The 13223-nt window shown below is 36.6% G+C and overlaps 2 protein-coding genes across 7 annotated transcripts; one reads left to right on the top strand and one right to left on the bottom strand.

The window, feature by feature from the left end:
- The first annotated feature begins 1483 nt into the window (after positions 1–1483).
- LOC109210728 (glucan endo-1,3-beta-glucosidase 3) lies at positions 1484–3714 on the top strand. The gene is made up of 3 exons (XM_019374184.1): positions 1484–1788; positions 1896–2969; positions 3412–3714. The coding sequence occupies exons 1-3, from the start codon at positions 1743–1745 to the stop codon at positions 3441–3443; spliced, it is 1152 nt and encodes a 383-aa protein (XP_019229729.1). The 5' UTR covers positions 1484–1742; the 3' UTR covers positions 3444–3714.
- A 1098-nt stretch (positions 3715–4812) lies between these two features.
- LOC109210727 lies at positions 4813–9899 on the bottom strand. 6 transcript variants are annotated; one of them, XR_002065598.1, is made up of 5 exons: positions 9715–9899; positions 9515–9587; positions 7668–7733; positions 5510–6554; positions 4813–5428 (listed from the first exon to the last, which is right to left on the bottom strand). XR_002065598.1 is itself a non-coding variant. In XM_019374182.1 (5 exons), exons 1-4 carry the CDS (start codon positions 9744–9746, stop codon positions 6435–6437), a joined length of 291 nt encoding a protein of 96 aa, XP_019229727.1. In that variant the 5' UTR covers positions 9747–9899; the 3' UTR covers positions 4813–6161; positions 6411–6434. The 6 variants fall into 6 exon arrangements, 4 of the variants coding, with proteins under 4 accessions (XP_019229727.1, XP_019229725.1, XP_019229728.1 ...); XR_002065597.1 differs by having other exon boundaries at positions 4813–5057; XM_019374182.1 differs by having other exon boundaries at positions 4813–6161; positions 6411–6554.
- Between the last annotated feature and the right edge of the window lie 3324 nt (positions 9900–13223).

Raw genomic sequence — 13223 nt, 5'->3', positions numbered from 1 at the left:
ATACTAAAATGCCTTAACCGACCATATTTTTTGTGGGTTTATTTCATCTAAACCGGCCAAGTATGAAATCGGAAGATGAAAGCTTTGGAACTTAGAGAATGAAGATGGGGCAACAATGGATGAAAAAATACGGTCGTGTTCAGGTATTCTAGTATTGACCCGTTTTACATGGATGAAAAAATCAGGTGGCAACATTTAATTGGATATTTCTTATACCTCAGATTTGTGTATATACACGCACTATATTTTTTGCACTGATTTCAGCTTTTGTGTTAAAGCGGAACATAAGAAATAGAGTTGGAGGGCCAAAAAATGGAACAAATAAAATATAGTTGGAGGGCCAAAATGGAACAAGGTAGAAATAGAAAATAAAAAATGGTGCCAAGTTAAATGGGCTATATATATATTTGGCCTTTAAATTATGTAAATTACAATAGTAATTTCTTTCATAACAGTAGCGCAATTTTATCTATTATTGAAACTCTCCTGTATTATCTGTCAGATTGTTTCTTTATTTATTATGAGAGTTATTTTTAATATCCTTTTAGGCCACGTGGCTTTTGTTTTCGGGACGGGTAGTGGTTTCTTGAAATGAACCGGATTAAAGGAAGGAAAAATGATGCTGTATAATCGTACAAAATAATAACCGAAAAATAATTATATTTTTTGTATATATATACATTATATATGTTATATACAAAAATTATACAAGTTTTATATACTTTTTTGGTTATCGGATGTAAATAGTTTCTGGCGCAGGCTAAAAGTGATAATACCTCTTAGAAGAAATGGAATGGGTCAATTTAATTTGGTGCAGCCACGTGGCATTCCGTCTAAAATAAGGATATATTTGTTTTATACTATAATAATAGGGTCCGAAATGACCAAATAATATATTTAAGGGTATATTTAAATTATTTTTGATAGTATGTTGATATATTTGACCCTTTTCCGAAGTTCAAATATGTACAAGTTAAACTGGATGAAGTACACAAATAGCCCTAGATATGGATTATCTTGATTTTTTTTTTTTCCGCTTGCCCCATGACCAAAATTTTAAATTTAACGAGTGTTGTTTTTCGCTTGTCTCATGAACAGCACTTTTAACATTTGATCCTGAAGTTTTCGACATGAAATAAGTGGAGGTCAAAAATTGAAAATCACCCCAAAAAATATCATATTTCTGCAATTTTTCGAGTTAAACTCATACTCCATAATCCATATTATACCTTATGTACTTTTGGGTCCAGTTACTCGTTCTTTTACCGAAGACGACATCGTTTTACTGAACCTCTTGACTCTCGTACCGATGGTCTAAAAGCAGAGCAGAAACAACAGCTGGATGCCTGCAAGAAAAGCAACTTCTTTCTCTGGCTTTGCATTGTACCCCATTTGATTGCTGTCTGTGTCTGTTTTGGTCTTTGTGTTACACAGTACTAAAAGATTAATTACCATGCCCCAAACAAGTTCTCTTTCCTTTCACTATTTTTTCCTCTATAATCCACTAACCATGCACTTTGGTACTACCATTCAAAGCACAGATTCCAAAAACTGCTACAAGACAATAAGCCAAAGGACAATAAACTGTGAGACTCGTACCTCTACAATAGTACCTTTGCTTTACACCCCACTTCTTTTTTTTGGCCTCTCCAGCTTTTTCTATTCAAAACTCACAAGATTTCAGCTAATTCCAACATCATAACCAACCCCATTTCCTTCATTCTGCATTTCCTCTCTAGAAAATGTTTAAACTCTGGTGTTTTTTCCTTCTTTATTTTGCTTTAAATGGTATGTAAATGATCCAAAATCTTGTCTTTACATTGTTTATTTGTTTGTTTCTTTATGTATTTTTCTTCTTTGACTTCAAGTTCTAAGTTTCTATTAATTAATTGCAGCTGCAGTTGGTCTAAGTGACTCAAATCTTGTGCAACTACAGAGTTTTCCAAACACTGGCATTTCTATTGCAGTTTCTTTGCCTATTGAAGACCTTAAAAATGTCTACAACAGTGTTCTTGAAGCTGAAAAGTGGCTAAGGACTAATGTTCTAGCTCATTATCCAGCTACCAACATCACTACTATTCTTGTTGGTCACACTCTTATGTGCAATGAAGAACAAGAAAACAAAGTGATTTTTATCTTGCCTTCAATCAAGAACATTTACTACTCTCTTACAAGGTGGGGTTTGCATACTGAAATCAAAGTCTCTACTTCTTTTTCTTCCAACTGTTTGGACCAAGATTCTGAAAAACATATTAAACCTCTCCTTCACTTCTTTCAACAAGTTAATGCACCCTATGTAGTGAGCTCAACAAGAGATTTGGATGAAAAGATTGAAACTTTGCTGAATAGTCATTTAGAGTCTATTAAAAAGGTAGCAAATTTTAGCCTAAACAAGATTTTCTTGACAAGTGAGAACCTAAAACAAACAAGACCCTTAAGTAGAAAGCTCTCAGTTCTTGACTCAAAATACACTATTCCTAAAAGGTCAACCCCATTAGCCCCAAATCATGTTTTTTCATCTCCAGCATTTGCTGCTAACAGCCCACTTCCTCCATTGATAGGAACCATTTCACCACCACCATTATCTCTTCCTTTTGCTCCTGAAATGCCTCCAATTTTCAATCCTATAAGCCCTTTTAATGGACCCCACTTGCCACCTTGTATTCCATCTCATGGTGGTGGGGCCCATGAAGCAGCTCCACCACCAACAACAGGGGTGCATAGTAGTGGATTATGGTGTGTAGCTAAGCCAAGTGTTCCACCTGAGACTTTGCAAGAAGCTTTAGACTATGCTTGTGGTGAAGGAGGTGCTGATTGTGAGGCTATTAGTCCAACTGGAAACTGTTATTCCCCTGATACTGTTGTGGCTCATGCTTCTTATGCTTTCAATAGTTATTGGCAGAGAACTAAAAACAATGGTGGAAGTTGTGGATTTGGTGGAACAGCTATGCTTATCAACTCTGACCCAAGTAAGCCCTTCTTCAGTTTATCCCTAGTTTGAAAATTTGTTGGGAGTTGTTTGGTTCAAATGCTAGTTATATTAGTATCTCCACTGTTACTTGAGCCGAAGGTCTATCGGAAACAACCTTTTTATTTCTATAAGGTAATGGTAAGATCTGCCTTCACACTATCCTCTCCGGATCCCGTTTATGAGATTAAACTGGGTTTGTTGTTGTTGGTGCTAGTTATATTAGTATAAAAATGCAATGAAGTGAGTAGTAATTGGAAAAAAAAAAGGCAATCCCGTGAACTATTTGGGTTGGAATTAGCTATTTTAAGAACATTTTTGTTATTAAATATATTATCTTTGTATTGCTAATAATTAAAGATTTATGATTTATATAGCTGTATTTCTCCGAGTAAGAATCAATGAGAAAATGAATGAACATTTTTGGTACTATATTATTGCAGGTTATCTCCACTGTCGATTCATTCTTGCATGATAAGATGAATTGAAACTTGAGATGCAAATTGCTTGGAATGAAGCTGCTGCCACGAAGAGAAAAGGGGTCAAAGGTTAAATGTTGTTTTTGGTGTTAGCTCTAGTATTGCTTTGTAGGAATTAGGATTTTGCTTTATGATATATCTCAAACTGGGAAGTTAGGAATTTAGATGAGCCAATGAAAAAACAAACTCTTTGTTTTGTGACTTTCCATTTTCATATAGCACTCATACTAAGCCTAATCTTTAGTAGTTATAGTTTGATATAAACTAGACATCATGTGCTAATTACATAACAAGTGAAAAAGTTGACATATCAATGAAAACATGCGACAGTTTCCTTTTGTCTAGGACCAAAATCAAAGCCCATGGTCCAAGACTCCAAATCAAGGACATTATTTTCTGATTTAAATACTCTTTTCTTTTTCAACTCCACCATATACTCTCCAAACGCCTAGTAGATAATAATTTTTTAACTTTAACTTCTATTACTGTTTTTATTTTTTCGACTTCAACCAAATATTATCTTTCGGAAAAAAAAGCAAAAGTGATTCCCGTTGTAGTGGCGAGCGAAATGAGAGCAACCTAAACCGAAAAAACGGGGTTATGAGAGAGCAATACAAGCATCGTGTTGCTAGGCGAAGTAGCTCGAATGCTACACCTTAGATGGTGAAAAGTCCAGTAGCCGAAAGCATCACTAGCTTATGCTTTGTCCCGAGTAGCATGGGACTTGAAATCCCCTATGAATCAGCAAGGACCACCTTGTAAAGCTAAATACTCCTGGGTGATTGATAGCAAAGTAGTACCACGCCTCGAATGTGCTCTATTGGTTTATGCTAGAGAGGTAATGGTTTCGGTGAACCTTTATGGCTTATTGGAACTGTGACTAACACAAAACTTGTGATAAGCCAACAATTGATTGGCTTCGGTGAACCTTTATGGCTTATTAGTTTTGCTTCTTGATAGATCAAACTTGCAGTACCAAACTTGGTAAATAAAAGGAGGTTACAAAAGATGGGTGGAGACCTCAGTATGCTGAATTTTTAGCAGCATCATGTAGATGCCTTGTGCGTGCAATTGCAGGAGCTCAGCAAGTTCTTTGTTATCAAATATCATCTAATGGACTTTAGTGTTTAACCAGATGCCTTCAATTCAACCACTTTTCTTCTTTATGCATGGATTGGTTTCTTTAATTTTCTCGACTGTAAAAATTGTGGTTACCAGTGAATACAATATAAGGTTAGAAATCTAAATTCGTTCTTATGTTTCTTTACCATTCAGGTTTTGTTTTTTCTCTCTCTCCTGTTCCCGTGGAGGTTGAGGTCTGAAAATTTTCAACTTAATAGTTCAAACTCTATATTGGACAATATCTAAGCATAATGCCACGAACTTGCATAACTTCGACCCCAAGAAGCTAGTTCATGAGATGAAAGATTGCAAACGCCTTATAAGTAGTACGAGTTTTACTTTCATGTATGATTTAAGAATAAGACTAAGCATTACACCCTCACCCATGCAAACCGGCAAATCTCTCATTGGCATCGGGCCGCCCAACTCGACTGTCACACTAGCTTGAAAGCAGGCAAGGTAGGCTCTGATACCACTCTGTCACAAACCTGCCAAATTTTGACCCCAAACATTAACTCATGAGTTGAAAGATTGTAGATTGCTTGCTTATAGGATTGCATGGCCTCCCTTGTCCGATCTGGGACTAGGCGTTACAATAAGCTGATGAAAGTACTACGATTGTACAAAACTAGATAGAGACATGGGTAATGGCTGAAGACAGATGTAGACATACTTGTATCATCTATGCTATTAAAAAGCACATAGCAGTTATTGCTTCGTAAGAAGCTCAAAACTCTATGTGAGAAGCAATCAAAAACCATCTGGAAGATTGCAAGCCTAAAAGAAATTGCCAAACAAAAAAGAGAACACATGAATGAAGGGGGGAAAATCAAGATGGGCCACAAGGATGAAGTTGACCCTGGCAAATGACATACCTGTGAGTAGAATGTTAACAATGGAATTCTATCCAGATAACTTAGGAATTGAATATTTAACTCACCTCTACATTACTGATCACCATTCATCATGTTGATGACAGCTCCTTCCAGGCCATTCATCATGGTCATGATAGCTCCTTCACAGCTTCACCATTCAAATTTCTCCCCTTTGTGGGGAAGGCGAGTGGTTTGAGGTCTAAACTCCCTTCAACTTATTAGCACGAACTCCATAGTGCACAATATTTAAGCATAATCTCATAACCTCGACCTTACCTTTACCATAAAAGTTAGCTCATGAGATAAAGGATTGAAGACCGCTTATAAGCTGTCCAAGCCTTCCTTTCTTGTTCAATGTGGGACTGGGCTTTACACCCTCCCACCAAGACTGACATTGTCGTCCGACCGCCCAACTCAACCACAACACTGGCTCCGAACGAAGCAAGGCTAGCTCTAAGCCCACTTTGTCACGAACCCGCTTAACTTCAACCCCAGTAGCCAGCTCATGAGGTGAAAGGTTGCGCAACACTTATAAGCTATCCACGCCCTCCCTTTTATCCAATGTGGGACTTGGTTTTACAGTAAGTTGTCTGAAAACAGGGGAACCGGCTTGTATTATCTTGTGTTGATGATGGTAGTGTCTGAGCCAGCTTGCGCGCATCTCGATTATTCCACCGGGTACTTGTTACCTCCCACCAACAGCTTGTATTATCTATACTATATAGCAGATATTACTTTCTATGGAGCTGAGAGATCTATGTGAGAAGCGATCAAAAAGCATCTGGATGAACGCAAGCAAAAAAAAAATGGCAAACAGAAAAGAAAACACATGCGTAGTAGTGAAGAGGTTAAAATCAAGATGGGCCACAATGGAGTTGACCACCCAAATGACATACTGTAATTATAGAATGCTATCAACGGATTTCTATACAGATAACTAAGGAATCAGATCTCTATCTAACTCACCTATACATTAGTGATCACCATTCGTCATATTGATGATAGCTCCTTCCAGGCCGTTTTGCCTTTCATCAGAGCACCATTAGTCACGTCAGTCGCTGCTCCTTGCAGGCCATTCTGCCTTTCATCAGCATTATCGTTGAAACCTTTCTGCAAAAGATGAGGGTTGGTTAGTGTGTTAGAATCAAAGACTAAGCAAGCAGGGAAAAGGACAGGAGGGATATCAAGGTAAATACTCTGTGAATCGCAGAAATTAACCAGTTCCAAGGTTTCAATTGCATAATCATCTCTTTTCACCTATTAATCTTGTTTTCATGGATATCCGCATCTATAATCTTCTTAGCATAGATTGTCTATACTGGAGGTTCTTGCATGTTTTGGCATATGTGCTAGAGAGCTCTATACACGCTGCTTGAACATTCTTGCAAAAAACTTTTTTGGGTTCCAATTTTCAGCATTGATTTGAAATTAAAACACTAACTGCATAAAGACCACAGATATCTTCAACTTATCTGCTCAAAATGACTGACTTCAGTTTTAACCATGCCTCTTCTGTTTAGGCTCTAAACCAAATAGTACCTAGTATCCAATTTTGAAATATACTACATATTTAATACACCTGCGCCTAAAAACTTTTCCACAACTTTGGACCTGGAGTCAAGGAGACAGGTAATGTGTGACAAGGGGAAGAAACAACATTCTTTATCATGCGAGGAAAAGGCAGCTGGCTCTGTTCATTGCTAAATCAAACTTGTACTTCCCAATAAGTACACAATATCTCACCATATAAGCTTAACAGTGGCATCAAATTTAGCAAGTTCTCTATACCGATTGGAGGCAAACAAAAAGTTAAGCAATTAAAGAATGCCTTGCTTAATGCGAATTGTCAGAACTCAGACAAGTTAAATCATTCCTTTGTGTTCCGTAAAGAAGAAGGACAGCCCGGTGCACAAAACATCCCGCATTCCGCGGGGTCAGGGGAAGGCCGCACTCCAAGGGGGTGTGATGTAGGCAGCCTACCCTGATACAAGCATTAGTGGCTGATTCCACGGCTCGAACCCGTGACTTATAGGTCACACGGAGACAACTTCACCGTTGCTCCAAGGATCCCTTCGTGTTCCGTAAAGACGAAACATTTACAAAAAAAAAAATGGCATAGCAGACTTTTGAGAAGGTCCTTCGCATGAAACAACTATAAAGCAGATAACTAAGATAACAAAGAGACTTGATCACAAAGCTATTCTACAAGTGTGATGAATATACCTTCTTATTTAGACCATGAGCAGACATAAGTTCATAGAACTTGCGCATCAGCATTTCTTCCTCGACCTACAAGTAGTCGAACATGCAAAATTGATTCATTAAACTAAAACGCAAATGGCAATAAATTAAAACTAATAAAATTTACTAAAAAGCACATGTCAGAAAGAAAAATAGAAAAAAATGAAGAAAAAAAAAACAGCTAATGAGCAGGGCTTTGCGTGAGGGCAGATATGTTCATAGCATAAAACGTATGCACTACTATTCAACTACAAGTTCATAACATACAATGCACTAATATTTAGCTACAAGCATACATTACACTTTTGTCTTCTTTATCATTTTCATATATCTAATGTGACTAGTAGTTTGAATGTGTTCTTTTCTTTTTATGGCCAGCCCAAAATAATGTCCTCTAATACATATTTGGCCAAATACATATACAGCCCATTCAACTTGACACCATTTTTCATTTTGGCACTCTATCTCTACCTGGTTCCATTTTGGCCCTCCAACTCTATTTTTTATGTTCCACTTTAACATAAAAGCTGAAACCAGTACAAAAAGTATAGCGCGCGTATACACACAAATCTGAGGTGTAATAAATATTCAATTAAATGTTGCCACCTGGTTTTTTCATCCATGTCAAACGGGTCAATACCAAAATACCCGAACCCGACCGTATTTTTTCATCCACTGTTGCCCCATCTTCATTCTCTAAGTTCCAAAACTTTCCTCTGCCGATTTCATAACTGGCCCGTTTAGATGAAATAAACCCACAAAAAATATGGTCGGGTTCAGGTATTTTAGTATTGACCCGTTTTGACATGGATGAAAAAACCAGGTGGCAACATTTAATTAGATATTTATTACACCTCCGATTTGTGTATGCATACGCGCTATATTTTTTGCACTGGTTTCAACTTTTGTGTTATAGTGGAACATAAGAAACAGAGTTGGAGGGGCATGGAACATATAAAATAGAGTTGGAGGGCCAAAATAGAACAAGGTAGAGATAGAGTGCCGAAATGAAAAATGGTGCCAAGTTGAATGGGTTGTATATGTATTTGGCCTACATATTACTATATACACAAAGTAATAACAAGTCTAGTTTTATTGTCAGCGCCACATGTTTTGTCAATATATATTAAGCTCTCAATAAGTGTGTAAACCAAACCAAAATATCGAAGTAGGATAGACGAAATAATATTTTGTCCATCCATTTATACATTTTGATGTAGTGTGGGATATTTAGCTTGATCTAAATATCTTAGCAAGTTTACTTGGAAGTACTTAATAGATTCTCACCTCAGGACTTTGGTCCAATGGTAAGAGCATAATACGTGATGTTTGATGTTTTGGTTAGGCGTATGTCACGGGCTACCGACAAAACAAAGACAGATTCAGATTTAAGCTCTACGGATTCAACCTTTTAAGTTTCTTAGCCTTGCACCCATTTATTTTTAAAACTATGGGTTCTTATCAGCTATTTATTACAATTTTAGTGAATTTTTTCACATAACTGTATGCTCCGCACCGCTAGCAACGAACCCGATACTTATAAGCCGCATCCGCCCCTGGACAAAAACCTAGTTTTTTTAGCGGAGGAGGATAGAGGGACGGACCCATTATCCATCACATTTCAAATCGTGCACCATTGGCCCACGGGGATTTGTCGGTTATCAAAAAAAGAGAAGAAAAAAACTTAAAGAGATTCTCTTATCTTGCAAGTTAAAAGCTAGAACTTGTATATTTGTTTTTCCTATCTATATATGACTACTGTTCAAGTAGAAAGGTTTTTTTTTTGTTGGTAATTTGGTAAAAGAAGAGTAAAAGGTTAAAGTGAATACCTGAAGTCTGTGCAATTCATCTGACATTGATTTATGGGCATTCAAGAGTAGTTCACTTTCTTTCTCCAGATGCCTGCACCAAAAACATTATTCAGAGACCAAATTAAACACCTACATTCAAAACCAAGAAAAGAAAACATTTTTCACACAAGCAGAAACATTATGTGGAAAGAGGAAAGCAACTCAAAAACAGAAATTACTTCAAGGTTTCTCCTGCGTATTTGGGATCCATAAAAAAAAGTTTGATCTTTCGCCACAAACCCTTAGTGGCTCGTAGGAATTCGCTCAAAATCAGGCAATCCCGCGAAATTCTAACAGTGAAAAGAATGATAGTTTTGGGGGAAAAAAAGAAGAGAAGAAAGGAATTCCCAAACAAGGGTTTCGTTTGGATCAAAATGGGCCGTCCTAAAAACTAGACTGATATATAGTGGCCCAATACAGAAAATAAGGCCCCACGTGTTTCACAATTACCTTAGAGAAAATGGCGGGGAAGTGCACGGTTAGCCACTAATAACACATGTATTTACTTTTAAGCCAATGTTTAAAATGTCTTTAGTCTTTAGCCACTGCTTTAATAAACTTTAACTGCCCGGACGAAAATACCCTTCTGCTCATGTCCTTAACTTTTGAACTTAATTTCAGGACTTCAGGACTACATGTCCGTAACTTTTGAACTTGGAACTTAAGTTTAGGACTACATGTCCTTAACTTTTGAACTTAACTTCAGGACTTCAAGATTACATGTCCTTAACTTTTGAACTTAACTTCAGGACTTCAGGACTACATGTCCTTAACTTTTGAACTTGTAACTGTAAGTTCAGGACCAAGTGTCCTTAACTTTTGAGCTTGTTAGTCTAAGTTCAGGACCTATTATCCTTAACTTTTGGGCTTCTTAGCTTAAGTTCAGGACCTATTGTCCTTAACTTTTGAGCTTGTTAGTCTAAGTTCAGGACTTCAGGACCTATTGTCCTTAACTTTCGAGCTTGTTAGTCTAAGTTCAGGACTTATTGTCCTTAACTTTTGGGCTTCTTAGCCTAAGTTGAGGACCTATTGTCCTTAACTTTTGAACTTGTAACTGTAAGTTCATGACCTATTGTCCTTAACTTTTGAGCTTGTTAGTCTAAGTTCAGTACTTTAGGACCTACTGTCCTTAACTTTTGAGCTTGTTAGTCTAAGTTCAGGACCTATAGTCCTTAACTTTGGACCTTCTTAGCCTAAGTTCAGGACCTATTNNNNAGTGAGTAATAAGCATATAAAATGTCTGAAGATAAGAAATCCACGAAATGCCACAAAGTAAAGCTAAAACTAACAGTCCAACACCTAACTACGAACCAACAGCAAAACAACTTCAAATATATCAGTCAAGTATAATGTAAGGATGCAATGCAATGCACATGACCGCTACGGCGCGTAGCCCGATCCATTTAACGTCGACGGCGCTCACTGGGGGTGTGTACAGACTCCGGAGGGGCTCCTTCAGCCCAAGCGCAATATAATCATACCATTCGCTGCGGCGTGCAGCCCGATCCATACTCAGTCCACAATATGCATATGAGTCACGTAACAGATTCAATTAATTTCCCAATTTCCAATTTATTAAGAGGAATATACTTTAGATATTTAACTTCAGGAAAAGTGACTTAGCATTTCATAACGTGATTAAACACAGGACTGAGATCAATGATTATACAAAGCATGCTATCACAATGACATTCATCCTCTAAGGATGCTACAGATCGGCACAAGGCCCCAAACACGGCAATAAGCCCAGATATATTCAATACAGGGTGCGTATCAGTCGCCAATATAGAAATATTCTTGTTCGGGATGGACCAAGTCACAATCCCCAGTCATAACCAATCCCGCACCTGCCATGGGGTGCGAGTCACGCCCTACAATAGCGTCACAATGTGATAAGCCGGGGTTTCAAACCCTCAGGCCATCATATACACCAACTACTCACCTCTAACCGGCCGTAGACTGGTCCGCAATGCCTTTTCCCTTTGTATCGACCTCCTAGCGCGTCGAATCTAGTCAAAATCACAGCGAATACATAAATATGGGTTAAAGAAACATAACCCAATCAAAAATACTCGAAAAGTACTAAAATTCACAAAGTTGGTAAAACCCGAGCCCCGGGCCCACTTCTCTAAAAATTCCGAAAATCACATAAACAGATTTCTCGTCTCGCCACGAGTCCGTGCATATAAAGTTTACCAAAATCGGAGCTCGTTTGACCCTCCAAATTCTATTTTTACATCACAGCTTTCCAAGGGGAGAAATTCAAAAATAGCCAGATTTACCACTGGTCGTTGAAAAATAGCCAAGTTTCAAAAGTCATCGAAATTTAGCCACTTTAATTCTGAGCGAAAACACTGTTCAAAATCCGGAAAAATACGCCCGCAAATTTTACGGGAGTTCCAGCATAAGTATGCTTGAACTCCCGTAAATTTTACGGGAGTTCCAGGATAACTATGCTGGAACTCCCGCAAATTTTANAAAATAATAAATATAATTGTGGGAGTAAATAAATTTTTGATATACAAAGATGGAAAATAATTTTTTGATACACACAAAGAAGGAAAATAAATTTATGATATATATATTTGGTATTCACATTATTTTTTATGTTATACAATGTGATATACAAATAATATAATTTTTTTTATTATGATATACATTAGTATAAAGATAACATTAAATTTTGAATAACTATATTTATAAATTCATAAATTTTAATAAAATTGTGAATACATTTCGCAAATAATCACCAATACGTATTTTGGCTGTTATATATCAGTGTGTATATCCAGGGGCGGATCTAGAGCATAGAATACAGGTTCCCAGGAACGCAGTAACTTTTGCGTAGACCCTGTATTTATATTAAGAAATTCACTAAATATTTATAAATATCTAACTGTGAACCCAGTTATTATTGCATATTAATCTAAAATTACGGTAGGAACCCATAAGCCTCAAATCCTGGATCCGCCTCTGTGTATATCACAAAAGATTTTTATTGATATACATAGACATATGTATCACATTGCATGTCAGCGTATATCACACAATATTTTCATTGATATACATAGACATGTATGTAAATATGCATGATATACATGAAATAAACAGATATACAAACTGATATATATTGATATATCAGTTGATATACACAGTGATCTGTATTCACCCAAATTCGGTAGTTCAAAAAACTTAGAAATGTGTATATTCATCCAAATTCATTCCTCTTTCGATTCAAAACAGAATATTTCTTTTCTAGACAATTTTTTTGTGCAAATTTGTAGAAATTTCTGGTGTCAAGAGAGAGAACGAGGAGATATATATATATATGTATGTATGTATATATATATATATATATATATATATATATATATATATATATATATATATATATAGAGAGAGAGAGAGAGAGAGTAAGAGAGTAATTTACGGGGAGAAGGTCTAACCTAGTTTATTATACAAAATAAATTTTTTAAATTAAAACACAAATGCAGGCCATAAGATGCCAATAACAATAAGTTGGGCTTTTTTATGCCATTTATTAGTTGAGAATTTTTCATAAAGCACTATCTTTTAGTAGTAATTAGCCATCTATAGATACCATTTGCTATATTACGGATTATCGATACCTTTTATGTGGTTATAAGATGTAATTGATGTATTTAAGCTATTGTATTCATGAATACAG

Source organism: Nicotiana attenuata, unplaced genomic scaffold, assembly GCF_001879085.1.
Source record: "Nicotiana attenuata strain UT unplaced genomic scaffold, NIATTr2, whole genome shotgun sequence".
NCBI classification, from domain to species: domain Eukaryota; kingdom Viridiplantae; phylum Streptophyta; class Magnoliopsida; order Solanales; family Solanaceae; genus Nicotiana; species Nicotiana attenuata.
Note: the sequence above shows the minus strand (reverse complement) of the source record. Positions and strands in the feature narration are given on the sequence as shown.